Source organism: Salvelinus namaycush, chromosome 10, assembly GCF_016432855.1.
Source record: "Salvelinus namaycush isolate Seneca chromosome 10, SaNama_1.0, whole genome shotgun sequence".
Classification (NCBI taxonomy): Eukaryota; Metazoa; Chordata; class Actinopteri; order Salmoniformes; family Salmonidae; genus Salvelinus; species Salvelinus namaycush.
In genome coordinates this window covers 49799760-49827555 of record NC_052316.1, presented here as the reverse complement: position 1 = coordinate 49827555, position 27796 = coordinate 49799760, and the positions used below count along the sequence as shown (strand labels likewise).

Genomic DNA, 27796 nt, shown 5'->3' with positions numbered 1-27796 from the left:
GAGTGAGGTAACATCTCACTGCAAGAACTGGCAAATCTGGTACAGTCCATGAGGAGGAGATGCACTGCAGTACTTAATGCAGCTGGTGGCCACACCAGATACTGACTGTTACTTTTGATTTTGATCCCCCCCCCCCCCCCCCCCCCCCTTTGTTCAGGGACACATTATTCCATTTCTGTTAGCCACATGTCTGTGGAACTTGTTCAGTTTATGTCTCAGTTGTTGAATCTTGTTATGTTCATACAAATATTTACACATGTTAAGTTTGCTGAAAATAAAACGCAGTTGACAGTGAGAGGACGTTTCTTTTTTTGCTGAGTTTATAAAGGGAACAGGGTGTAATGCGAAAGTCTTTACCTCAGGGATCCACAGGGCACAGCTGACGTGTGCCCACTTGGTGCCTGCCCTCGTAGCCTTCATCGCCCCTCCCTTGATGGGGCACAGCTGGCACTGGGGGTCGATGCCCAGGACACACGTCCTGCACAGCCAGTTACCATCTGGTACCTTCACTATACCATAACACGCCTGGGCAGGGGGGGGGAGGGAGAGAGAGGGAGAGAGTTAATACTACACATGGTATCTTCACTATACCATAACACACCTGGGCAGAAGAGAGACAGATGGCCCCTTCAACAGCCATAGTACACGAGGAGATAGATTCCTACCTGGTAAACAGATGTTGCCTTGTCACAGAAGACTATGACGTTGCCCTCCTCAAAACTAAATATACTCCGTGGCCAGTTTATTAGATACACTCATCTATACTGAACAAAAATATAAACGTAACATGTGAAGTGTTGGTTCCAAGCTGAAATAAAAGATCCCAGAAATGTTCCATACGCACAAATAGCTTCTCGCTCTCATTTTCTGCACAATGTGTTTACATCCCTGTTAATGAGCATACCAAGAAACTGATTAAACAGAATGATCATTACACAATTGCACCTTGTGCTGGGGACAATAAAAGGCCACTCTAAAATGTGAAGTTGTGTCTCACAACACAATGCCACAGATGTCTCAAGTTGAGGGCCTTGGCCTTGCTGCTATTCCAGTTTCAACTGTTCTGCCTGTGGTTATGGAACCGCCACCTGTCCCAGACCTGTTGTTTTTCAACTCTTAATGATCGGCTATGAAAAGCCAACTGAAAATTATTCATGATTATTATTTGACCATGCTTGTCACTTATGAACATTTTTGAACATCTTGGCATAGTTCTGTTATAATCTCCACCCGGCACAGCCAGAAGAGGACTGGCCACCCCTCATAGCCTGGTTCCTCTCTAGGTTTCTTCCTAGGTTTTGGCCTTTCTAGGGAGTTTTTCCTAGCCACCGTGCTTCTACACCTGCATTGCTTGCTGTTTGGGGTTTTAGGCTGGGTTTCTGTACAGCACTTCGAGATATTAGCTGATGTACGAAGGGCTATATAAAATAAACTTGATTGATTGATTGATTGAGGGAGTGTGCAAATGGCATGCTGACTGTAGGAATGTCTACCAGAGATGTTGCCAGAGAATTAAAATGTTAATTTCTCTACCATAAGCCACCTCCAAAGTCATTTTAGAGAACTTAGCAGTATGTCCAACCGGCATCACGACCACGTAAACCAAGCCAACCAATCCACATCCAGCTTCTTCACCTGCAGGAACGTCTGAGACCAGCCACCTGGACAGCTGATGAAATTGTGAATTTCAGCACACACTGCCAGAAACCAGCGCAGGAAAGCTCATCTGCATGCTCGTCGTTCTCACCAGGGTCTTGATCTGACTGTAGTTCAGCGTTGTAACAGACTTCAGTGGGGAAATGCGTGTGTGTGTGTGCTCTTCACGGATGAATCCCGGTTTCAACTGTACCGGGATGAATCCCGGTTTCAACTGTACCGGGATGAATCCCGGTTTCAACTGTACCGGGATGAATCCCGGTTTCAACTGTACCGGGCAGACAGCTTGTATGGTGTCGTCTGGGCGAGAGGTTTGCTGATGTCAACGTTGTGAACAGAGTGCCCCATGGTGGCGGTGGGGTTATGGTATGGGCGGGGTTATGGTATGGGCAGGCATAAGCTACGGACAACGAAAACAATTACATTTTATTGAGATCGAGTGACAGGATCGAGTGACAGGATCCTGAGGCCCATTGTCGTGCCATTCATCCGCCGCCATTCACCTCATGTTTCAGCATGATAATGCACAGCCCCATGTCACAAGGATCTGGACACAGTTCCTGGGAGCTGAAAATGTCCCAGTTCTTCCATGGCCTGCACACTCACCAGACATGTCACCCATTGAGCATGTTTGGGATGCTCTGGACGTGTACGACAACGTGTTCCAGTTCCCACCCATAATATCCAGCAACTTCACAGCCATTGAAGAGGAGTGGGACAACATTCAACATTTCACAATCAACAGCCTGATCAACTCTATGTGAAGGAGACGTGTCCCGCTGCATGATGTAGCGCTGTTGCAGTGACCTTATTACCGCCACACCGGCAGTCACAGGTCATGAAGGCAGTCAAATTCCACGTGACCGTTTAGTCACGGTAATTAGGCTTCTCCAAGCTCTGATGCTGCTGATGGTCATTAGTAGCCTTGCTAACTGTCTGGTACTCAGCACTCTATTGTCCCTCTAATCACTCTGACATCAATGCAAATGTATTCGAAAATCTAACCAAACACTTAATGAGAGCCCCTGAGCACATGTTGAGTAACATTTCTATCGCATGAGAAAACAGAGTGATGGCCTCTACTAAAAAGAGGAGAATCCTATCAGCTTTCTAAAGGCTTGGCCTACTATATGTATTTCTCAACTTCCCTAATATTAAGCACATTGCTTGTCTTTACAACAGGAGTACAGCATACCTGGCTGGCATGAAAATGAACCACGGGAAAAGCGACCTCCATTCACTATTTAAGTGCATGGATTACATATTTCCCCCCATGCCCGTTTCGAGACAGGTGCATGATAATGGTTCATTCTAAATCAAAACAAAAAAGGTCATATATTATTTAGTACATGTAAAGACAAGATTAGTAACTCTAAATGAAGCATATAGGAGGATCTATTTCTTTGTTAACCGCACAACACAGAAAAGCCGCATGTGAACACTTCCTCAAATCGTTTGGAGGAAATATTCACATTTTATTCAGCTTTGTTCAATTGTATTCTTCATACTAATCGATGCTCTGTTCAACTTCCTGCCTATACATGGGCATAAGACGTAAGAGTCTACGTACACTTCATACACCTTCCCCTGGTTGTCAAGAGACGGTGAGAGAAGAAATTTCGTGTTTATCTTGGTCTGAGGTGGAATTAAAGCTCTTTGTATGACGTGACCGTCCATTTCCTGTTTCTGGAGCGCGCGAAAGGGGACATGGATTTGCCTTCTGTTTAGCTGTCGTTATGGACGACTAACATCTCCGGTTTAGATTTTATTTGATACATGTGACCATATCATCGTAAAGTATGTTTTTTCAATATAGTTTAATCAGATTATTGAATTTTTTTCGGGAGTTTTGCCGTGTTCCGTTCTCTGACTTTGTTGACGTTGGAGAGATCCGTGCCACTTGGCAAGTGCCCATGCTAAATCAAGAGGGAAATTTGCCGTTCCAGATCCAAACAACGACTGTTCTGGACAAAGGACACCTTGTCCAACATTCTGACGGAAGATCACCAAAAGTAAGAAACATTTTATGATGCTATTTCTAATATCTGTCGTGCATGTGAACTGGTCGTCGGCGCCCAAGTGTTTCTGGCTATTGTGGCTACGCTAATATAACGCTACATTTTGTTTTCGCTGTAAAACATTTAATAAATCGGAAATATTGTCTGGAATCACAAGATGCCTGTCTTTCAATTGCTGTACACTATGTATTTTTCAGAAATGTTTTATGATGAGTAATTAGGTATTTGACGTTGGTGTCTGTAAATATTATGGCTGCTTTCGGTGCAATTTCTGATTGTAGCTGAAATGTAAACTATGATTTATACCTGAAATATGCACATTTTTCGAACAAAACATATGCTATACAATAAATATGTTATCAGACGGTCATCTGATGAAGTTGTTTCTTGGTTAGTGGCTATTTATATCTTTATTTGGTCGAATTTGTGATAGCTACTGATGGAGTAAAAAACTGATGGAGTAAGAAAAGTGGTGTCTTTTGCTAACGTGGTTAGCTAATAGATTTACATAGTGTCTTCCCTGTAAAACATTTTAAAAATCAGACATGTTGGCTTGATTCACAAGATGTGTACCTTTCATATGCTGTATTGGACTTGTTAATGTGTGAAAGTTAAATATTTAAAAAAATATATATTTTGAATTTCGCGCCATGCACTTTGAGCTGGCTGTTGTCATAAGTGTACCGACGTCGGGCTTGCACGCCAAACAGGTTAAATAATGCCACTGAATTCTTAGCAAATTTTGTCTGCTAAATGAACACAGCCATTTGGCATAGCCAGGTCAGGACCTAACATAAGGACAACTCAGAGTATGCTATTCTGTTCTTCTGAAATAAACTACATTTTCTTCATATCATGCTTCTTTAGACCTGTCTAAAATAAATAATGGATTTATTGTGAAGATGTAGGCTATATTACATGGATTTGTTAGTCTTTTTAAAATGGCTTGTGTGGAAGACAGGAGATGCTAAATGTGTTTATGTGAATTATGGTCAATTACCGTGAGACCAACTGTTATTTTCTTGACAATCACCGACTGACGGCCTTAGTCACACCGCCTTAGTCACACCGCCTTAGTCACACCAGATACTGACTGGTTTTCTGATCCACGCCATTTGTTAAGGCATCTGTGACCAACAGATGTAAAATCCATAGATTAGGGTCTAATGAATGTATTTCAATTGACTGATTTCATTATTTTAAAAGTAACTCAGTAAAATCTCTGAAATTGTTGCATGTTGTCTTTATATTTAATTCACTGTCAGTGTCGGTCGGAGACGATTAACACGAGGGAGAACGATTAACACGAGGGAGGACTATTAACACGAGGGAGGACGTTTAACACGAGGGAGGACGTTTAACACGAGGGAGGACTATTAACACGAGGGAGGACTATTAACACGAGGGAGGACGTTTAACACGAGGGAGGACGTTTAACACGAGGGAGGACGTTTAACACGAGGGAGGACTATTAACACGAGGGAGGACTATTAACACGAGGGAGGACTATTAACACGAGGGAGGACTATTAACACGAGGGAGGACTATTAACACGAGGGAGGACGTTTAACACGAGGGAGGACTATTAATATTATTGTTTTAATGAGCAGGGACTTATTTCTATTACAGCATGATGGATGACTGTCATTCATATTCCATTCACCCAGTTCAATGTAACAGTGATAGGTTTAGGTTACTATCATTCATATTCACCCAGTTCAATGTAACAGTGATAGGTTTAGGTTACTGTCATTCATATTCACCCAGTTCAATGTAACAGTGATAGGTTTAGGTTACTGTCATTCATATTCACCCAGTTCAATGTAACAGTGATAGGTTTAGGTTACTGTCATTCATATTCACCCAGTTCAATGTAACAGTGATAGGTTTAGGTTACTGTCATTCATATTCACCCAGTTCAATGTAACAGTGATAGGTTTAGGTTACTGTCATTCATATTCACCCAGCTCAATGTAACAGTGATAGGTTTAGGTTACTGTCATTCATATTCACCCAGTTCAATGTAACAGTGATAGGTTCAGGTTACTGTCATTCATATTCACCCAGTTCAATGTAACAGTGATAGGTTTAGGTTACTGTCATTCATATTCACCCAGTTCAATGTAACAGTGATAGGTTTAGGTTACTGTCATTCATATTCACCCAGTTCAATGTAACAGTGATAGGTTTAGGTTACTGTCATTCATATTCACCCAGTTCAATGTAACAGTGACAGGTTTAGGTTACTGTCATTCATATTCACCCAGTTCAATGTAACAGTGATAGGTTTAGGTTACTGTCATTCATATATTCACCCAGTTCAATGTAACAGTGATAGGTTTAGGCTCCTATATGATTCTCACATCCCTCTACCCATCATGAGGTTGCTACAACCTAGCCTATGAATGAAAGTTTACAATGTAGGTGTACACAGGTTGAGAGACAAATCTGAGGTGTCAGACAGTCACACCATTCAATAGAGCCTTGCACGCGCTATTGCCTGCATCTAGCTGATCTAGGGAGTAAGCATTAGTCCAACAGCTAGGCCAAATTCAGGTATGTTTATCCCCATTTTGTTTGCTTCTGTTTAAGAAACGTTTTTCAACAGAATAGGCAGAATGAATACACCCCTGATCACACGTAAACAGTTCACTTTCATAGCAGCCACGTTGTATTCCTTCTCGACCTCTACCCGCTCTCCTCCTCTCACCGTTTCCCTTCGCTTGTAGACTTCAATGACCAGGCGAAAAAACCTTACCAAAAACGCTCATATCATAACCGCTACACACAGCCTACATCGTTGTCACCATATTAGCTAAAGTAACGTCATCGTCAACATAACTAATAGAACGAATGTGTTAAAAACCCGCTAAAATCATGCAGTACAGTGTACAGTCAGTAAGCAGTTTAGTAGTTACACCAGCGGGCCCTGGAGGCAATACATTTGTAAAAACAAAAGCTTTTTGAAGAAATGTATTTGTTCAAAACGGTTAAACTATTGTCTTCCTCTCTGAGTCAACTACTCACCACATTCGATGCACTGCAGTGTTAGCTAGCTGTAGCTTATGCTTTCAGTACTAGATTCATTCTCTGATCCTTTGATTGGGTGGACAACATGTCAGTTCATGCTGCAAGAGCTCTGATAGGTTGGAGGACTTCCTCTGGAAGTTGTCATAATTACTGTGTAAGTCTATGGAGGGGGGTGAGAACCTTGAGCCTCCTAGGTTTTGTATTGAAGTCAATGTAGCCAGAGGAGGATGGAAGCTAGCTGTCCTCCGGCTACACCATGGTGCTACCCTACAGAGTGCTGTTGAGGCTCCTGTAGACTATTGCAAAACAGTGTGCTTTAAATCAATTATGTGGTGACGTGAATATATTTAGTATAGTTTTATCTAAAAATGACTTGTGAAATTCACTAAGGAGGATGGTCCTCCCCTTCCTCTGCTGAGGAGCCTCCACTGCTCAGTGTATATTTAAGCAATAAGACCCAATGAGGTGTGGTATATGCCCTATATACCACGGCTAACGGCTGTTCTTATGCACAACGCGGATACATCCCATAGCCGTGGTATATTGGCCATAACCACCACAAACCCCTGAGGTGCCTTATTGCTATTATAAACTGGTTACCAACATAATTAGAGCAGTAAAAATAAATGTTTTGTCATACCCGTGATATACGGTCTGATATACCATGGCTGTCAGCCAATCAGCATTCAGGGCAGGGACCACCCAGTTTATCATTAGTAGTACATTCTATAATTATCAGGTTCCTACCTGGTGAACACAGATGTTACATTTGTCACAGAAGACCATGTCGTTGCCCTCCTCGCTGTCGGGGGAGCGACACACGTCACAGATGACGTCCTCGTCGTACTCGATGCCCAGCCCTTCTACCGTGTCGATGGCGTGGTTCATGTTGTCATGGCAATGACGCTCCAATGCCTCCATGGTGCGCTCCATTGTCAGCTCGTCTACAGGCCCCTCCCCTGGGGAATGACGTAACACAGAGAGACAGACAGTTAAGACACAGAGACAGAATAACAGTTAGACACAGAGACAGAATAAGTTGGCTCGTCTCCGAGACCCTCCTGTGAGAGACAGAACACACAACGACAGTGAGGACAACGTTGGAAGAGCTCCAGCTGCCCATAGCCACATTCCTCTGTTCTCCACAAAGCCTCAAAAGATACCGAGCAGAACATGGGCCTGAGCAGGGCTCTGAATCATTGATGTACAAATCACCTTGTACTCCAAATAACCACTCCTTACGTGATCAAGATAAGCCAATCTGGGCAGAGCCTTACTCAAGCCTGTCCCCCGGAAGGTGCGAAGCCTGTCCCCCGGAAGGTGCGAAGCCTGTCCCCCGGAAGGTGCGAAGCCTGTCCCCCGGAAGGTGCGAAGCCTGTCCCCCGGAAGGTGCGAAGCCTGTCCCCCGGAAGGTGTGAAGCCTGTCCCCCGGAAGGTGTGAAGCCTGTCCCCCGGAAGGTGTGAAGCCTGTCCCCTGGAAGGTGTGAAGGTGTGAAGCCTGTCCCCTGGAAGGTGTGAAGGTGTGAAGCCTGTCCCCTGGAAGGTGTGAAGGTGTGAAGCCTGTCCCCTGGAAGGTGGAGGTGTGAAGCCTGTCCCCTGGAAGGTGGAGGTGTGAAGCCTGTCCCCTGGAAGGTGGAGGTGTGAAGCCTGTCCCCTGGAAGGTGGAGGTGTGAAGCCTGTCCCCTGGAAGGTGGAGGTGTGAAGCCGTCCCCTGGAAGGTGGAGGTGTGAAGCCTGTCCCCTGGAAGGTGGAGGTGTGAAGCCTGTCCCCTGGAAGGTGGAGGTGTGAAGCCGTCCCATGCTTCCCAGTCGAAACAGTTCAAGCATATATTATGATGAAACGTTGTGACTTTCGTTTTAGTTTTAGTGTTCGGCAGTTCTTTTTTTACGGCTGTTTGAACACACGTCTTTCTTGAGGCAAGTTGAATTTCGGTATCTGAAGTCTACGCCCCTTGTCTGTGATTGGTCAACAGTACTACTCCTAGTAGGAGTGGGCACTATGGATGGGATTCTTCAATTGGTTGTTTGTTGTCATTCAACAAGCAACTACTAGTTTTCACTTGAGAAATACTGGACCAAATACTGGACCAAATATCTTTAATGTAAAATAGAATGAATATGACCTCCTCCGCAAAAAAGTCCAAGTTCATTACAGATGTCTTCAATACAGATGTCTTCAGTACAGATGTCCTCAGTACAGATGTCTTCAATACAGATGTCTTCAGTACAGATGTCTTCAGTACAGATGTCTTCAGTACAGATGTCTTCAGTACAGATGTCCTCAGTACAGATGTCTTCAATACAGATGTCTTCAATACAGATGTCTTCAATACAGATGTCTTCAATACAGATGTCCTCAGTACAGATGTCTTCAGTACAGATGTCTTCAATACAGATGTCTTCAATACAGATGTCTTCAATACAGATGTCTTCAGTACAGATGTCCTCAGTACAGATGTCCTCAGTACAGATGTCCTCAGTACAGATGTCCTCAGTACAGATGTCTTCAGTACAGATGTCTTCAGTACAGATGTCCTCAGTACAGATGTCCTCAGTACAGATGTCTTCAGTACAGATGTCTTCAGTACAGATGAACAGTAATATTCCCACTTTTTTTCTTGTTTTTCAAGAGAAGGTCTTTTAAGGGAGTATGCGAACACAGACATTCGCGTCGCCTAGCATGCTAGGAGCAAACCGAACCTTATCCACGTGTCCCAGCTCAGCGTTGAGTCCTTACCCATGTGTTCCAGCTCAGCATTGAGTCCTTACCCATGTGTTCCAGCTCAGCATTGAGTCCTTACCCATGTGTTCCAGCTCAGCATTGAGTCCTTACCCATGTGTCCCAGCTCAGCGCTGAGTCCTTACCCATGTGTTCCAGCTCAGCGTTGAGTCCTTACCCATGTGTCCCAGCTCAGCGTTGAGTCCTTACCCATGTGTCCCAGCTCAGCATTGAGTCCTTACCCATGTGTCCCAGCTCAGCATTGAGTCCTTACCCATGTGTCCCAGCTCAGCGTTGAGTCCTTACCCATGTGTCCCAGCTCAGCGTTGAGTCCTTACCCATGTGTCCCAGCTCAGCGTTGAGTCCTTACCCATGTGTTCCAGCTCAGCATTGTGTTCCTTACCCATGTGTCCCAGCTCAGCGTTGAGTCCTTACCCATGTGTCCCAGCTCAGCATTGAGTCCTTACCCATGTGTCCCAGCTCAGCGTTGAGTCCTTACCCATGTGTTCCAGCTCAGCGTTGAGTCCTTACCCATGTGTCCCAGCTCAGCGTTGAGTCCTTACCCATGTGTCCCAGCTCAGCGTTGAGTCCTTACCCATGTGTCCCAGCTCAGCGTTGAGTCCTTACCCATGTGTCCCAGCTCAGCGTTGAGTCCTTACCCATGTGTTCCAGCTCAGCGTTGAGTCCTTACCCATGTGTCCCAGCTCAGCGTTGAGTCCTTACCCATGTGTCCCAGCTCAGCATTGAGTCCTTACCCATGTGTCCCAGCTCAGCGTTGAGTCCTTACCCATGTGTCCCAGCTCAGCGTTGAGTCCTTACCCATGTGTTCCAGCTCAGCGTTGAATGCCTGCAGCCAGTAGAGGTCCATGTTATCCAGGTCATAAGAGCACATGGCCTCAGCCAGCTCCTTGATGTTAACGTAACCCGTCTCCGTAGAGGTCTGACTCCAGCACTGGATATACCTCTTCTGTAGGGTGAACACCGTCTCCTTCGGCTTCTCCGCTACGTTCCTACAGACACAAATACAAACAAGTGTAAGGAATCACTGGCAGTTTGGGAAGTCGTCCAGTACCCAGACAAACAGAGAACCAGTAACCCTCTACAGTCATACCCATATACAGGTTGAGTATGGCAGACCTGGACACTGAGAAGCACCTAAATTGGAACGTAGTGGCTGTACAGTAACGTGCTATACATGACGTCAGAGCTCAGGCTCTGTGCTTCACAGCGCTGTGTGGGTTTTGACTGTACAGTAACGTGCTATACATGACGTCAGAGCTCAGGCTCTGTGCTTCACAGCGCTGTGTGGGTTGACTGACAGCTGTTCTGAACTTGTCATCTCATCCCCTCCTGCTAATTGGGCAACTTTTGCACACTTTGTCTGAGTGAGGGAATTGCTGTAAATTACGAGGACTCTACGTATTTTTAAAGACGAGACGTTAAGGATTATAATAAATACTGTTTTGATGTCATACAAGCAAGCCAAACATAATAAAACTCATGTCATATGCAGTGTCAAAATTTATGATCAATATGTTTGATGTACAGCTACATGACGACACCGTACCCTGGCCTGTCCTGAACAGGACGACACGGCGTCGTACCCGGACCTGTCCTGAACAGGACGACACGGCGTCGTACCCGGACCTGTCCTGAACAGGACGACACGGCGTCGTACCCGGACCTGTCCTGAACAGGACGACACGGCGTCGTACCCGGACCTGTCCTGAACAGGACGACACGGCGTCGTACCCGGACCTGTCCTGAACAGGACGACACGGCGTCGTACCCGGACCTGTCCTGAACAGGACGACACGGCGTCGTACCCTGGCCTGTCCTGAACAGGACGACACGGCGTCGTACCCTGGCCTGTCCTGAACAGGACGACACGGCGTCGTACCCTGGCCTGTCCTGAACAGGACGACACGGCGTCGTACCCTGGTTTGTCCTGAACAGGACGACACGGCGTCGTACCCTGGTTTGTCCTGAACAGGACGACACGGCGTCGTACCCTGGTTTGTCCTGAACAGGACGACACGGCGTCGTACCCTGGTTTGTCCTGAACAGGACGACACGGCGTCGTACCCTGGTTTGTCCTGAACAGGACGACACGGCGTCGTACCCTAGTTTGTCCTAAACAGGATGACACGGCGTCGTACCCTGGTTTGTCCTAAACAGGATGACACGGCGTCGTACCCTGGTTTGTCCTAAACAGGATGACACGGCGTCGTACCCCGGACCTGTCCTAAACAGGATGACACGGCTTCGTACCCCGGACCTGTCCTAAACAGGACGACACGGCGTCGTACCCCGGACCTGTCCTAAACAGGATGACACGGCGTCGTACCCTGGTTTGTCCTAAACAGGATGACACGGCGTCGTACCCCGGACCTGTCCTAAACAGGATGACACGGCTTCGTACCCCGGACCTGTCCTAAACAGGATGACACGGCGTCGTACCCGGACCTGTCCTGAACAGGATGACACGGCGTCGTACCCGGACCTGTCCTGAACAGGATGACACGGCGTCGTACCCGGACCTGTCCTGAACAGGGCGACACGGCGTCGTACCCTGGTTTGTCCTAAACAGGATGACACGGCGACGTACCCTGGTTTGTCCTAAACAGGATGACACGGCGACGTACCCTGGTTTGTCCTGAACAGGATGACACGGCGTCGTACCCTGGTTTGTCCTAAACAGGATGACACGGCGTCGTACCCGGACCTGTCCTGAACAGGATGACACGGCGTCGTACCCGGACCTGTCCTGAACAGGACGACACGGCGTCGTACCCGGACCTGTCCTGAACAGGATGAACCTGTGTGTATTGTGAAGAACATTTGGCACTGACCACACATCGGAATGGAGTCACGCGTGCATTCAAAATCACAACCTACTTCTCTGAATTGTCTTGTGAAAGCCTAACACTGTAAGATAGTATTTCATAATTTAGCTTGTCATGTTGGCAATAGAACAAGCTTTCAAATTATGCTCACATGACCCAGATTGCGATTTAATAGTAGACAATTTGTGGATTGTGTAAACAGTAGTTGTGTGTTGGCAGGAATGCAGGGCCGTGTTCCAAACCAAACAGGCAGGGATGCAGGGCCGTGTTCCAAACCAAACAGGCAGGGATGCAGGCCTGTGTTCCAAACCAAACAGGCAGGAATGCAGGGCTGTGTTCCAAACCAAACAGGCAGGAATGGAGGGCTGTGTTCCAAACCAAACAGGCAGGAATGCAGGGCTGTGTTCCAAACCAAACAGGCAGGAATGGAGGGCTGTGTTCCAAACCAAACAGGCAGGAATGCAGGGCTGTGTTCCAAACCAAACAGGCAGGAATGGAGGGCTGTGTTCCAAACCAAACAGGCAGGGATGCAGGGCTGTGTTCCAAACCAAACAGGCAGGGATGGAGGGCTGTGTTCCAAACCAAACAGGCAGGAATGCAGGGCTGTGTTCCAAACCAAACAGGCAGGGATGGAGGGCTGTGTTCCAAACCAAACAGGCAGGGATGCAGGGCTGTGTTCCAAACCAAACAGGCAGGAATGCAGGGCTGTGTTCCAAACCAAACAGGCAGGGATGGAGGGCTGTGTTCCAAACCAAACAGGCAGGGATGCAGGGCTGTGTTCCAAACCAAACAGGCAGGGATGCAGGGCTGTGTTCCAAACCAAACAGGCAGGGATGCAGGGCCGTGTTCCAAACCAAACAGGCAGGGATGCAGGGCCGTGTTCCAAACCAAACAGGCAGGAATGCAGGGCCGTGTTCCAAACCAAACAGGCAGGGATGCAGGGCCGTGTTCCAAACCAAACAGGCAGGGATGCAGGCCTGTGTTCCAAACCACTACAAGTGTGCTTACTCTAGTTCCTCAACGGCACAGCAAAAAATTCTTTTTATAGCTTTAGACTTTTTTAAATCATAAAAGTGTATCGAAATTACTTAGGAACTGTGCACACTTTGGAGAGGTGTGGCCACTTGGAGACACCAGTCCATCCTCTCACTGAAACCCACAGTCTGGAGAGGTGTGGCTACTTGGAGACACCAGTCTGGAGAGGTGTGGTCACTTGGACACACCAGTCTGGAGAGGTGTGGCTACTTGGAGACACCAGTCTGGAGAGGTGTGGCTACTTGGAGACACCAGTCTGGAGAGGTGTGGCCACTTGGAGACACCAGTCTGGAGAGGTGTGGCCACTTGGAGACACCAGTCTGGAGAGGTGTGGCCACTTGGAGACACCAGTCCATCCTCTCACTGAAACCCACAGTCTGGAGAGGTGTGGCTACTTGGAGACACCAGTCTGGAGAGGTGTGGCCACTTGGAGACACCAGTCTGGAGAGGTGTGGCTACTTGGAGACACCAGTCTGGAGAGGTGTGGCCACTTGGAGACACCAGTCTGGAGAGGTGTGGCCACTTGGAGACACCAGTCTGGAGAGGTGTGGTCACTTGGAGACACCAGTCTGGAGAGGTGTGGTCACTTGGAGACACCAGTCTGGAGAGGTGTGGCCACTTGGAGACACCAGTCTGGAGAGGTGTGGCCACTTGGAGACACCAGTCTGGAGAGGTGTGGCCACTTGGAGACACCAGTCTGGAGAGGTGTGGCCACTTGGAGACACCAGTCTGGAGAGGTGTGGCCACTTGGAGACACCAGTCTGGAGAGGTGTGGCCACTTGGAGACACCAGTCAGTCCTCTCATTAAAACCCTTGACATGTTTTAATCTTATGGATTCAGTCTTGAGTCAGGTGAACTGTTGTCCTCACCTTATTCTAATAATTTCCCCATACTCTACAAACTGTTCCCTTTTAATTGCTGTAGCCCTATGTAGCCCTATGTAGCCCTATGTAGCCCTATCCATATAGGCCAATTCCTCTCTCACACTGCAGAAGAAAATAACCACACACACACACACACCTGGTTTAGAGACCTTTTGATTGTATTTTTTACAATGTGGATTTTGGTGCTGCTACTCACTGCACAACAAAGGGAAACATTTTGTGGTGTCTATGTTAGATGGAGGCGCGTGGGAGGGTTAACCGACGGAGGCGCGTGGGAGGGTTACCCGATGGAGGCGTGTGGGAGGGTTACCCGATGGAGGCGTGTGGGAGGGTTACCCGACGGAGGCGCGTGGGAGGGTTACCCGATGGAGGGTTACCCGACGGAGGGTTACCCGATGGAGGCGTGTGGGAGGGTTAACCGACGGAGGCGCGTGGGAGGGTTACCCGACGGAGGCGTGTGGGAGGGTTACCCGACGGAGGCGCGTGGGAGGGTTACCCGATGGAGGCGTGTGGGAGGGTTACCCGATGGAGGCGTGTGGGAGGGTTACCCGACGGAGGCGCGTGGGAGGGTTACCCGATGGAGGGTTACCCGACGGAGGGTTACCCGATGGAGGCGTGTGGGAGGGTTACCCGACGGAGAGCGTGGGAGGGTTACCTGATGGAGGGTTACCCGATGGAGCCGTGTGGGAGGGTTACCTGATGGAGGGTTACCCGACGGAGAGCGTGGGAGGGTTACCTGACGGAGGCGCGTGGGAGGGTTACCCGACGGAGGCGCGTGGGAGGGTTACCTGACGGAGGCGCGTGGGAGGGTTACCCGACGGAGGCGCGTGGGAGGGTTACCCGATGGAGGCGTGTGGGAGGGTTACCCGATGGAGGCGTGTGGGAGGGTTACCCGACGGAGGCGCGTGGGAGGGTTACCCGACGGAGGCGTGTGGGAGGGTTACCCGACGGAGGCGCGTGGGAGGGTTACCCGACGGAGGCGTGTGGGAGGGTTACCCGACGGAGGCGTGTGGGAGGGTTACCCGACGGAGAGCGTGGGAGGGTTACCCGATGGAGAGCGTGGGAGGGTTACCTGATGGAGGCGCGTGGGAGGGTTACCCGACGGAGGCGCGTGGGAGGGTTCCCGACGGAGGCGCGTGGGAGGGTTCCCGACGGAGGCGCGTGGGAGGGTTACCCGACGGAGAGCGTGGGAGGGTTACCTGACGGAGGGTTACCCGATGGAGGCGTGTGGGAGGGTTACCTGATGGAGGGTTACCTGATGGAGGCGTGTGGGAGGGTTACCCGACGGAGAGCGTGGGAGGGTTACCTGATGGAGGGTTACCCGATGGAGCCGTGTGGGAGGGTTACCTGATGGAGGGTTACCCGACGGAGAGCGTGGGAGGGTTACCTGACGGAGGCGCGTGGGAGGGTTACCCGACGGAGGCGCGTGGGAGGGTTACCTGACGGAGGCGCGTGGGAGGGTTACCCGACGGAGGCGCGTGGGAGGGTTACCCGATGGAGGCGTGTGGGAGGGTTACCCGACGGAGGCGTGTGGGAGGGTTACCCGACGGAGGCGCGTGGGAGGGTTACCCGACGGAGGCGTGTGGGAGGGTTACCTGACGGAGGCGCGTGGGAGGGTTACCCGACGGAGGCGTGTGGGAGGGTTACCCGACGGAGGCGTGTGGGAGGGTTACCCGACGGAGAGCGTGGGAGGGTTACCCGATGGAGAGCGTGGGAGGGTTACCTGATGGAGGCGCGTGGGAGGGTTACCCGACGGAGGCGCGTGGGAGGGTTCCCGACGGAGGCGCGTGGGAGGGTTCCCGACGGAGGCGCGTGGGAGGGTTACCCGACGGAGAGCGTGGGAGGGTTACCTGACGGAGGGTTACCCGATGGAGGCGTGTGGGAGGGTTACCTGATGGAGGGTTACCTGATGGAGGCGTGTGGGAGGGTTACCCGACGGAGAGCGTGGGAGGGTTACCTGATGGAGGGTTACCCGATGGAGCCGTGTGGGAGGGTTACCTGATGGAGGGTTACCCGACGGAGAGCGTGGGAGGGTTACCTGACGGAGGCGCGTGGGAGGGTTACCCGACGGAGGCGCGTGGGAGGGTTACCTGACGGAGGCGCGTGGGAGGGTTACCCGACGGAGGCGCGTGGGAGGGTTACCCGACGGAGGCGTGTGGGAGGGTTACCCGATGGAGGCGGCGTGGGAGGGTTACCCGACGGAGGCGCGTGGGAGGGTTACCCGACGGAGGCGCGTGGGAGGGTTACCCGACGGAGGCGCGTGGGAGGGTTACCCGACGGAGAGCGTGGGAGGGTTACCCGACGGAGGCGTGTGGGAGGGTTACCTGACGGAGGCGCGTGGGAGGGTTACCCGACGGAGGCGCGTGGGAGGGTTACCCGACGGAGGCGTGTGGGAGGGTTACCCGACGGAGGCGTGTGGGAGGGTTACCCGACGGAGAGCGTGGGAGGGTTACCTGATGGAGGCGCGTGGGAGGGTTACCCGACGGAGGCGCGTGGGAGGGTTACCCGACGGAGAGCGTGGGAGGGTTCCCGACGGAGGCGCGTGGGAGGGTTACCCGACGGAGAGCGTGGGAGGGTTACCTGACGGAGGGTTACCCGATGGAGCCGTGTGGGAGGGTTACCTGATGGAGGGTTACCCGACGGAGAGCGTGGGAGGGTTACCCGACGGAGAGCGTGGGAGGGTTACCCGACGGAGGCGCGTGGGAGGGTTACCCGACGGAGGCGCGTGGGAGGGTTACCCGACGGAGGCGCGTGGGAGGGTTACCTGATGGAGCGCGTGGGAGGGTTACCTGATGGAGGCGCGTGGGAGGGTTACCTGATGGAGGGTTACCCGACGGAGGCGCGTGGGAGGGTTACCTGACGGAGGCGCGTGGGAGGGTTACCTGATGGAGGGTTACCCGACGGAGTCGTGTGGGAGGGTTACCTGATGGAGCGCGTGGGAGGGTTACCTGATGGAGGCGCGTGGGAGGGTTACCTGATGGAGGGTTACCCGACGGAGGCGCGTGGGAGGGTTACCCGATGGAGAGCGTGGGAGGGTTACCTGATGGAGAGCGTGGGAGGGTTACCTGATGGAGGCGCGTGGGAGGGTTACCTGATGGAGGGTTACCCGACGGAGGCGCGTGGGAGGGTTACCCGACGGAGGCGCGTGGGAGGGTTCCCGACGGAGGCGCGTGGGAGGGTTACCCGACGGAGAGCGTGGAGGGTTACCTGATGGAGGGTTACCCGACGGAGGCGCGTGGGAGGGTTACCCGACGGAGGCGCGTGGGAGGGTTACCCGACGGAGGCGCGTGGGAGGGTTACCCGACGGAGGCGCGTGGGAGGGTTACCCGACGGAGAGCGTGGGAGGGTTACCCGACGGAGAGCGTGGGAGGGTTACCTGACGGAGGGTTACCCGATGGAGGCGTGTGGGAGGGTTACCTGATGGAGGGTTACCTGATGGAGGCGTGTGGGAGGGTTACCCGACGGAGAGCGTGGGAGGGTTACCTGATGGAGGGTTACCCGACGGAGAGCGTGGGAGGGTTACCCGACGGAGGCGCGTGGGAGGGTTACCCGACGGAGGCGCGTGGGAGGGTTACCCGACGGAGGCGCGTGGGAGGGTTACCCGATGGAGGCGTGTGGGAGGGTTACCCGACGGAGAGCGTGGGAGGGTTACCTGATGGAGGGTTACCCGACGGAGAGCGTGGGAGGGTTACCCGACGGAGGCGCGTGGGAGGGTTACCCGACGGAGGCGCGTGGGAGGGTTACCCGACGGAGGCGCGTGGGAGGGTTACCCGACGGAGGCGCGTGGGAGGGTTACCCGACGGAGGCGCGTGGGAGGGTTACCCGACGGAGGCGTGTGGGAGGGTTACCCGATGGAGGCGGCGTGGGAGGGTTACCCGATGGAGGCGGCGTGGGAGGGTTACCTGATGGAGGCGTGTGGGATGGTTTCGGGGAAGGCCGGCACCTGCACCCCCTTCTCCCACTCCTGTCTCCAGGTGTCCCCCAGCAGGTAATAGTCTTCAGGGGAGACATGGTGAGAGTCTGGCAGCTTCATGGCGCTGATCAGGTCTTTCCTGAACACCTAGTGAGGGAGGAGAGGGGGTATCAACAGGCTGACAGAGACATTCTACCCTAGTGAGGGAGGAGAGGGGGTATCAACAGGCTGACAGAGACATTCTACCCTAGTGAAGGAGGAGAGGGGGTATCAACAGGCTGACAGAGACATTCTACCCTAGTGAGGGAGGAGAGAGGGTATCAACAGGCTGACAGAGACATTCTACCCTAGTGAGGGAGGAGAGGGGGTATCAACAGGCTGACAGAGACATTCTACCCTAGTGAGGGAGGAGAGAGGGTATCAACAGGCTGACAGACATTCTACCCTAGTGAGGGAGGAGAGGGGGTATCAACAGGCTGACAGAGACATTCTACCCTAGTGAGGGAGGAGAGGGGGTATCAACAGGCTGACAGAGACATTCTACCCTAGTGAGGGAGGAGAGGGGGTATCAACAGGCCGACAGACATTCTACCCTAGTGAGGGAGGAGAGAGGGTATCAACAGGCTGACAGAGACATTCTACCCTAGTGAAGGAGGAGAGGGGGTATCAACAGGCTGACAGAGACATTCTACCCTAGTGAAGGAGGAGAGGGGGTATCAACAGGCTGACAGAGACATTCTACCCTAGTGAAGGAGGAGAGGGGGTATCAACAGGCTGACAGAGACATTCTACCCTAGTGAAGGAGGAGAGGGGGTATCAACAGGCTGACAGAGACATTCTACCCTAGTGAGGGAGGAGAGAGGGTATCAACAGGCTGAGGGAGGAGAGGGGGTATCAACAGGCTGACAGAGACATTCTACCCTAGTGAGGGAGGAGAGAGGGTATCAACAGGCTGACAGACATTCTACCCTAGTGAGGGAGGAGAGGGGGTATCAACAGGCTGACAGAGACATTCTACCCTAGTGAGGGAGGAGAGAGGGTATCAACAGGCTGAGGGAGGAGAGAGGGTATCAACAGGCTGACAGAGACATTCTACCCTAGTGAAGGAGGAGAGGGGGTATCAACAGGCTGACAGAGACATTCTACCCTAGTGAAGGAGGAGAGGGGGTATCAACAGGCTGACAGAGACATTCTACCCTAGTGAGGGAGGAGAGGGGGTATCAACAGGCTGACAGAGACATTCTACCCTAGTGAGGGAGGAGAGAGGGTATCAACAGGCTGACAGAGACATTCTACCCTAGTGAGGGAGGAGAGAGGGTATCAACAGGCTGAGGGAGGAGAGAGGGTATCAACAGGCTGACAGAGACATTCTACCCTAGTGAAGGAGGAGAGGGGGTATCAACAGGCTGACAGAGACATTCTACCCTAGTGAGGGAGGAGAGAGGGTATCAACAGGCTGACAGAGACATTCTACCCTAGTGAGGGAGGAGAGGGGGTATCAACAGGCTGACAGAGACATTCTACCCTAGTGAAGGAGGAGAGGGGGTATCAACAGGCTGACAGAGACATTCTACCCTAGTGAGGGAGGAGAGAGTCCAAAATGGCCCCCTATTACCTAAACAGTGCACTACTATTGACCAGAGCCCTATGGAGTTGTCATGAGGGAACAAGCTGAGAGATAACCAGCCCATACACAGGAAACAGTGTCCTTCTCATACTGTACCTCTGCTGGTTTCTTGGGCATGGGAGCAGGGGTTCCAGGTTTGCTTCCATACTTGTTGGAGGAGCAGAAGGAGGTGGAAGGACCTGAGGTAAAAGGGAGTTTGAGAGAGGAACCGGGCGTACACGCCAGGGTTGGGCTCAATTCTAATTGAAGGCAGTCAATTCAGGAAGTAAACTAAAATTACAATTCAATCTGGAAAAAATTCCTTTATTTTCAATAAAACAGAAATGTAGTAGCTATTTATTTCAAACATTTTAAAACTTCCTGAATTGACTGGCTTCGTTTCAAATTGAGCCAACCCTGGTACAGGTTTTAAAACTTCCTGAATTGACTGGCTTCGTTTCAGATTGAGCCAACCCTGGTAAATGTTTTAAAACTTCCTGAATTGACTGGCTTCGTTTCAGATTGAGCCAACCCTGGTAAATGTTTTAAAACTTCCTGAATTGACTGGCTTCGTTTCAGATTGAGCCAACCCTGGTACATGTTTTAAAACTTCCTGAATTGACTGGCTTCGTTTCAAATTGAGCCAACCCTGGTACAGGTTTTAAAACTTCCTGAATTGACTGGCTTCGTTTCAGATTGAGCCAACCCTGGTAAATGTTTTAAAACTTCTTGAATTGACTGGCTTCGTTTCAGATTGAGCCAACCCTGGTAAATGTTTTAAAACTTCCTGAATTGACTGGCTTCGTTTCCGATTGAGCCAACCCTGGTACATGTTTTAAAACTTCCTGAATTGACTGGCTTCGTTTCAGATTGAGCCAACCCTGGTAAATGTTTTAAAACTTCCTGAATTGACTGGCTTCGTTTCAGATTGAGCCAACCCTGGTACATGTTTTAAAACTTCCTGAATTGACTGGCTTCGTTTCAGATTGAGCCAACCCTGGTACATGTTTTAAAACTTCCTGAATTGACTGGCTTCGTTTCAGATTGAGCCAACCCTGGTAAATGTTTTAAAACTTCCTGAATTGACTGGCTTCGTTTCAGATTGAGCCAACCCTGGTAAATGTTTTAAAACTTCCTGAATTGACTGGCTTCGTTTCAGATTGAGCCAACCCTGGTAAATGTTTTAAAACTTCTTGAATTGACTGGCTTCGTTTCAGATTGAGCCAACCCTGGTAAATGTTTTAAAACTTCCTGAATTGACTGGCTTCGTTTCAGATTGAGCCAACCCTGGTACATGTTTTAAAACTTCCTGAATTGACTGGCTTCGTTTCAGATTGAGCCAACCCTGGTACATGCCTGACCTGATTTTTTTGTCAAGATGAAAATGCAAAACATGCAACAAACACTTCGTAAAGTATTCAGACCCCTTGACTTTTTCCCAGATTTTGTTACATTACAGCCATATTCTGAAATGGATTTGTTCCCCCCCCCCAAATCTACACACAATACCCCAAAATGACAAAACAAAAACAGGCTTTTAGGAATTTTTGCTAATTTATCAAATAAAATAAATGGAAATATCATATTTATATAAGTATTCAGACCCTTTACTCAGTACATTGTTGAAGCACCTTTGGCAGTGATTACAGCCTGGAGTCTTCTTGGGTATGACGCTACCAGCTTGGCACACCTGTATTTGGGGAGTTTATTCCATTGTTCTTTGCAGATCCTCTCAAGCTCTGTCAGGTTGGATGGGGAGCGTTGCTGCACAGCTATTTTCAGGTCTCTCCAGAGATGTTCGATCGAGTTCAAGTCCGGGATCTGGCTGGGTCACTCAAGGACATTCAGAGACTTGTCCCGAAGCCACTCCTGCATTGTTTTGGCTGTGTGCTTAGGGTCGTTGTCCTGTTGGAAGGTGAACCTTTGCCCCAGTCTGAGGTCCTGAGCGCTCTGGAGCAGGTTTTCATCAAGGATCTCTCTGTACTTTGCTCCGTTCATATTTCCCTCGATCCTGACTAGTCTCCCAGTCCCTGCCGCTGGAAAACATCCCCACAGCATGATGCTGCCACCACCATTCTTCACCGTAGGGATGGTGACAGGTTTCCTTCAGACAAGACGCCAAAAAGTTCAATCTTGGTTTCATCAGACCAGAGAATCTTGTTTCTCAGGATATGAGAGTCTTTAGGTGCCTTTTGGACTTCCTGTAGGCGCTGTATGTTCCTGTGTGGCAGTGTGTAATGAATACTTCCTGGGGGCGCTGTATGTTCCTGTGGCAGTGTGTATGAATACTTCCTGTAGGTCTGTATGTTCCTGTGGCAGTGTTGTATGAATACTTCCTGTGTGGGCGCTGTATGTTCTGTGGGCAGTGTGTATGAATACTTCCTGTGGGCCAGTGTGTATGAATACTTCCTGTAGGCGCTGTATGTTCCTGTGGGCCAGTGTGTATGAACTCTTCCTGTAGGTGCTGTATGTTCCTGTGGACAGTGGGTTGAATACTCCTGTAGGCAGTATGTTCCTGTGGACAGTGTGTATGAATACTTTCCTGTGGGCGCTGTATGTTGTCTGTGGACAGTGTGTATGAATACTTCCTGTAGGTGCTGTATGTTCCTGTGGGCAGTGTGTATGAATACTTCCTGTAGGCGCGTATGTTCCTGTGGCAGTGTGTATGAATACTTCCTGTAGGCGCTTATGTTCCTGTGGCATTGTTTATGAATACTTCCTGTAGGCGCTGTATGTTCCTGTGGACAGTGTGTATGAATACTTCCTGTAGGGCGTATTCTGGGCAGTGTGTATGAATACTTCCTGTAGGCGCTGTATGTTCCTGTGGGCAGTGTGTATGAATACTTCCTGTAGGCAGTGTGTATGAATACTTCCTGTAGGCGCTGTATGTTCCTGTGGGCAGTGTGTATGAATACTTCCTGTAGGCACTGTATGTTCCTGTGGGCAGTGTGTATGAATACTTCCTGTGGGCGCTGTATGTTCCTGTGGGCAGTGTGTATGAATACTTCCTGTAGGTGCTGTATGTTCCTGTGGGCAGTGTGTATGAATACTTCCTGTGGGCGCTGTATGTTCCTGTGGGCAGTGTGTATGAATACTTCCTGTAGGCGCTGTATGTTCCTGTGGACAGTGTGTATGAATACTTCCTGTAGCGCTGTATGTTCCTGTGGGCGATTGTGTATGAATACTTCTGTAGGCGCTGTATGTTCTGTGGACAGTGTGTATGAATACTTCCTGTAGGCGCTGTATGTTCCTGTGGGCAGTGTGTATGAATACTTCCTGTAGGCGCTGTATGTTCCTGTGGACCGTGTGTATGAATACTTCCGTAGCGCTGTATGTTCCTGGTGGGCAGTTGTGTATGAATACTTCCTGTAGGCGCTGTATGTTCCTGTGGACAGTGTGATGATACTTCCTGTAGGCGCTGTATGTTCTGTGGACAGTGTGTATGAATACTTCCTGTAGTCGCTGTATGTTCCTGTGGGCAGTGTGTATGAATACTTCCTGTAGGGGCTTGTATGTTCCTGTGGACAGTGTGTATGAATACTTCCTGTAGGCGCTGTATGTTCCTGTGGGCAGTGTGTATGAATACTTCCTGTAGGCGCTGTATGTTCCTGTGGACAGTGTGTATGAATACTTCCTGTAGGCGCTGTATGTTCCTGTGGACAGTGTGTATGAATACTTCCTGTAGGCGCTGTATGTTCCTGTGGACAGTGTGTATGAATACTTCCTGTAGGCGCTGTATGTTCCTGTGGGCAGTGTGTATGAATACTTCCTGTAGGCGCTGTATGTTCCTGTGGACAGTGTGTATGAATACTTCCTGTAGGCGCTGTATGTTCCTGTGGGCAGTGTGTATGAAATACTTCCTGTAGGCGCTGTATGTTCCTGTGGCAGTGTGTATGAATACTTCCTGTAGGCGCTGTATGTTCCTGTGGCAGTGTGTATGAATACTTCCTGTGGCGCTGTATGTTCCTGTGGGCAGTGTGTATGAATACTTCCTGTAGGTGCTGTATGTTCCTGTGGGCAGTGTGTATGAATACTTCCTGTGGGCGCTGTATGTTCCTGTGGGCAGTGTGTATGAATACTTCCTGTGGGCAGTGTGTATGAATACTTCCTGTAGGCGCTGTATGTTCCTGTGGGCAGTGTGTATGAATACTTCCTGTAGGTGCTGTATGTTCCTGTGGACAGTGTGTATGAATACTTCCTGTAGGCGCTGTATGTTCCTGTGGCAGTGTGTATGAATACTTCCTGTGGGCGCTGTTGTCCGTGGCAGTGTGTATGAATACTTCCTGTGGGCGCTGTATGTTCCTGTGGGCATGTGTATGAATACTTCCTGTGGGCAGTGTGTATGAATACTTCCTGTAGGCGCTGTATGTCCTGTGGGCAGTGTGTATGAATACTTCCTGTAGGTGCTGTATGTTCCTGTGGGCAGTGTGTATGAATACTTCCTGTAGGCGCTGTATGTTCCTGTGGGCAGTGTGTATGAATACTTCCTGTGGGCGCTGTATGTTCCTGTGGGCAGTGTGTATGAATACTTCCTGTAGGCGCTGTATGTTCCTGTGGGCAGTGTGTATGAATACTTCCTGTAGGCGCTGTATGTTCCTGTGGACAGTGTGTATGAATACTTCCTGTAGGCGCTGTATGTTCCTGTGGGCAGTGTGTATGAATACTTCCTGTAGGCAGTGTGTATGAATACTTCCTGTAGGCACTGTATGTTCCTGTGGACAGTGTGTATGAATACTTCCTGTGGGCGCTGTATGTTCCTGTGGACAGTGTGTATGAATACTTCCTGTAGGTGCTGTATGTTCCTGTGGGCAGTGTGTATGAATACTTCCTGTAGGCGCTGTATGTTCCTGTGGACAGTGTGTATGAATACTTCCTGTAGGCGCTGTATGTTCCTGTGGGCAGTGTGTATGAATACTTCCTGTAGGCGCTGTATGTTCCTGTGGACAGTGTGTATGAATACTTCTTGTAGGTGCTGTATGTTCCTGTGGGCAGTGTGTATGAATACTTCCTGTGGGCGCTGTATGTTCCTGTGGGCAGTGTGTATGAATACTTCCTGTAGGCGCTGTATGTTCCTGTGGACAGTGTGTATGAATACTTCCTGTAGGTGCTGTATGTTCCTGTGGGCAGTGTGTATGAATACTTCCTGTGGGCGCTGTATGTTCCTGTGGGCAGTGTGTGCCCAAAGGTAATCACATGCGTCAGAAAGTCGGGACGCTCTCTGCTCTGACAGAATTAAGATACCTGTGTAATTATGATGATGATGTACCTGATTTGTATAATGAGTGATTTGTTCCCTCCCTCCTGTTCTCAGGTTGCCCTGATGCGGTGTGTTCCTACTGTCTGTCTGTCTGTCTGTCTTCCTGTCTGTCCTCAGGTTGCCCTGATGCGGTGTGTTCCTACTGTCTGTCTGTCTGTCTTCCTGTCTGTTTGTCTTCCTGTCTGTCCTCAGGTTGCCCTGATGTGATGTGTTCCTACTGTCTGTCTGTCCCCAGGTTGTTCTGATGTGTCTGTCTGTTTGTCTTCCTGTCTGTTCTCAGGTTGCCCTGATGCGGTGTGTTCCTTCTGTCTGTCTGTCTGTCTGTCTGTCTGTTTGTCTTCCTGTCTGTCTTTCTGTCTGTCTGTCCGTCCTCAGGTTGCCCTGATGTGATGTGTTCCTACTGTCTGTCTGTCCCCAGATTGTTCAGATGTGTCTGTCCGTCCTCAGGTTGTTCTAATGTGTCTGTCTGTCCCCAGGTTGTTCTGATGTGTCTGTCTGTCTGTCCCCAGGTTGTTCTGATGTGTCTGTCTGTCTGTCCCCAGGTGGCCCTGATAGTGTCTGTCTGTCCCCAGGTGGCCCTGATAGTGTCTGTCTGTCCCCAGGTGGCCCTGATAGTGTCTGTCTGTCCCCAGTTGGCCCTGATAGTGGCTGTCTGTCCCCAGGTGGCCCTGATAGTGTATGTCTGTCCCCAGGTGGCCCTGATAGTGTCTGTCTGTCCCCAGGTGGCCCTGATAGTGTCTGTCTGTCTGTCTGTCCCCAGGTGGCCCTGATAGTGTCCCAGCAGAGAGCCAGAGACAACAGCCTGTCAGGGATCCATCTCTCTGCTCTGGAAGAAGGACTCCAGAGAATCTACAGGGTCGCCAAGACTAACAAGGGTAGTCTGTCTGTCTGTCTGTCTGTCTGTCTGTCTGTCTGTCTGTCTGTCTGTCTGTCTGTCTGTCTGTCTGTCTGTCTGTCTGTCTGTCTTTGTCCTTGTGTGTCTTTGTCCTTGTCTGTCTTTGTCCTTGTCTGTCTTTGTCCTTGTCTGTCTTTGTCCTTGTGTGTCTTGGTCCTTGTGTGTCTTGGTCTGTGTGTACCTCTGTGTGTGTGTTTCTGTGTGTGTGTGTCTACGTCTGTGTGTGTGTGTGTGTGTGTGTTTCTGTGTGTGTGTGTGTCTACGTCTGTGTGTGTGTGTTTCTGTGTGTGTGTGTGTGTGTGTGTCTACGTCTGTGTGTGTGTCTACGTCTGTGTGTGTGTGTGTGTGTAGTTGAAGAGACCATATACTCTGCTGTACACGTCACTGAAGATGCTGATTTGAGTCACTAAAGATTCCATTTCAGTCTCCTTATTTCCCTCTCGTACACCTCTCTCCTCTCCCCCAGCCAGCGTCCACCTCCCCCGTATCGGCCACTCCACCAGAGGGTTTAACTGGTATGGAACAGAGAGACTCATCAGGAAACACCTGGCCTCCAGGGGGGTACACACCTCCATGTATCCTTTCTACTCCTTTACTAACCCTAACACACCTCCATGTATCCTTTCTACTCCTTTACTAACCCTAACACACCTCCATGTATCCTTTCTACTCCTTTACTAACCCTAACACACCTCCATGTATCCTGTCTACTCCTTTACTAACCCTAACACACCTCCATGTATCCTTTCTACTCCTTTACTAACCCTAACACACCTCCATGTATCCTGTCTACTCCTTTACTAACCCTAACACACCTCCATGTATCCTTTCTACTCCTTTACTAACCCTAACACCCTCCATGTATCCTTCTACTCCTTTACTAACCCTACACACCTCCATGTATCCTGTCTACTCCTTTACTAACCCTAACACACCTCCAGTATCCTGTCTACTCCTTTACAACCCTAACACACCTCCATGTATCCTTTCTACTCCTTTACTAACCTTACCACACCTCATGTATCCTGTCTACTCCTTTACTAACCCTAACACACCTCCTAGTATCCTTTCTACTCCTTTACTAACCCTAACACACCTCCATGTATCCTTCTACTCCTTTACTACCTAACACCTCCATGTATCCTTTCTACTCCTTTACTAACCCTAACACACCTCCATGTATCCTTTCTACTCCTTTACTAACCCTAACACACCTCCATGTATCCTTTCTACTCCTTTACTAACCCTAACACACCTCCATGTATCCTTTCTACTCCTTTACTAACCCTAACACACTCCATGATCCTTTCTACTCCTTTACTAACACACCTCCATGTATCCTTTCTACTCCTTTACTAACCCTAACACACCTCCATGTATCCTTTCTACTCCTTTACTAACCCTAACACACCTCCATGTATCCTTTCTACTCCTTTACTAACACACCTCCATGTATCCTTTCTACTCCTTTACTAACACACCTCCATGTATCCTTTCTACTCCTTTACTAACCCTAACACACCTCCATGTATCCTTTCTACTCCTTTACTAACCCAACACACCTCCATGTATCCTTTCTACTCCTTTACTAACACACCTCCATGTATCCTTTCTACTCCTTTACTAACACACCTCCATGTATCCTTTCTACTCCTTTACTAACCCTAACACACCTCCATGTATCCTTTCTACTCCTTTACTAACCTTAACACACCTCCATGTATCCTTTCTACTCCTTTACTAACCCTAACACCTCCATGTACCCTTTCTACTCCTTTCTACTCCTCCACATTGACTCTGTACCGGTACCCCCTGTATATAGCCTCCACATTGACTATGTACCGGTACCCCCTGTATATAGCCTCCACATTGACTATGTACCGGTACCCCCTGTATATAGCCTCCACATTGACTATGTACCGGTACCCCCCTGTAAT

General features: G+C 49.9%; 1 protein-coding gene across 1 annotated transcript in view; it reads right to left on the bottom strand.

Annotated features, from left to right (window-relative positions):
* Window positions 1–27796, bottom strand: part of jade3 (jade family PHD finger 3) — a 48592-nt gene that overhangs the window by 19839 nt on the left and 957 nt on the right. The window contains exons 2-6 of the mRNA XM_039001799.1: window positions 19825–19907; window positions 18091–18248; window positions 10242–10432; window positions 7452–7663; window positions 358–525 (exon numbers count right to left, since the gene is read on the bottom strand). Of these exons, the coding sequence (XP_038857727.1) occupies window positions 358–525; window positions 7452–7663; window positions 10242–10432; window positions 18091–18248; window positions 19825–19907 (812 nt within the window). The remainder of the gene's footprint in view (window positions 1–357; window positions 526–7451; window positions 7664–10241; window positions 10433–18090; window positions 18249–19824; window positions 19908–27796) is intronic.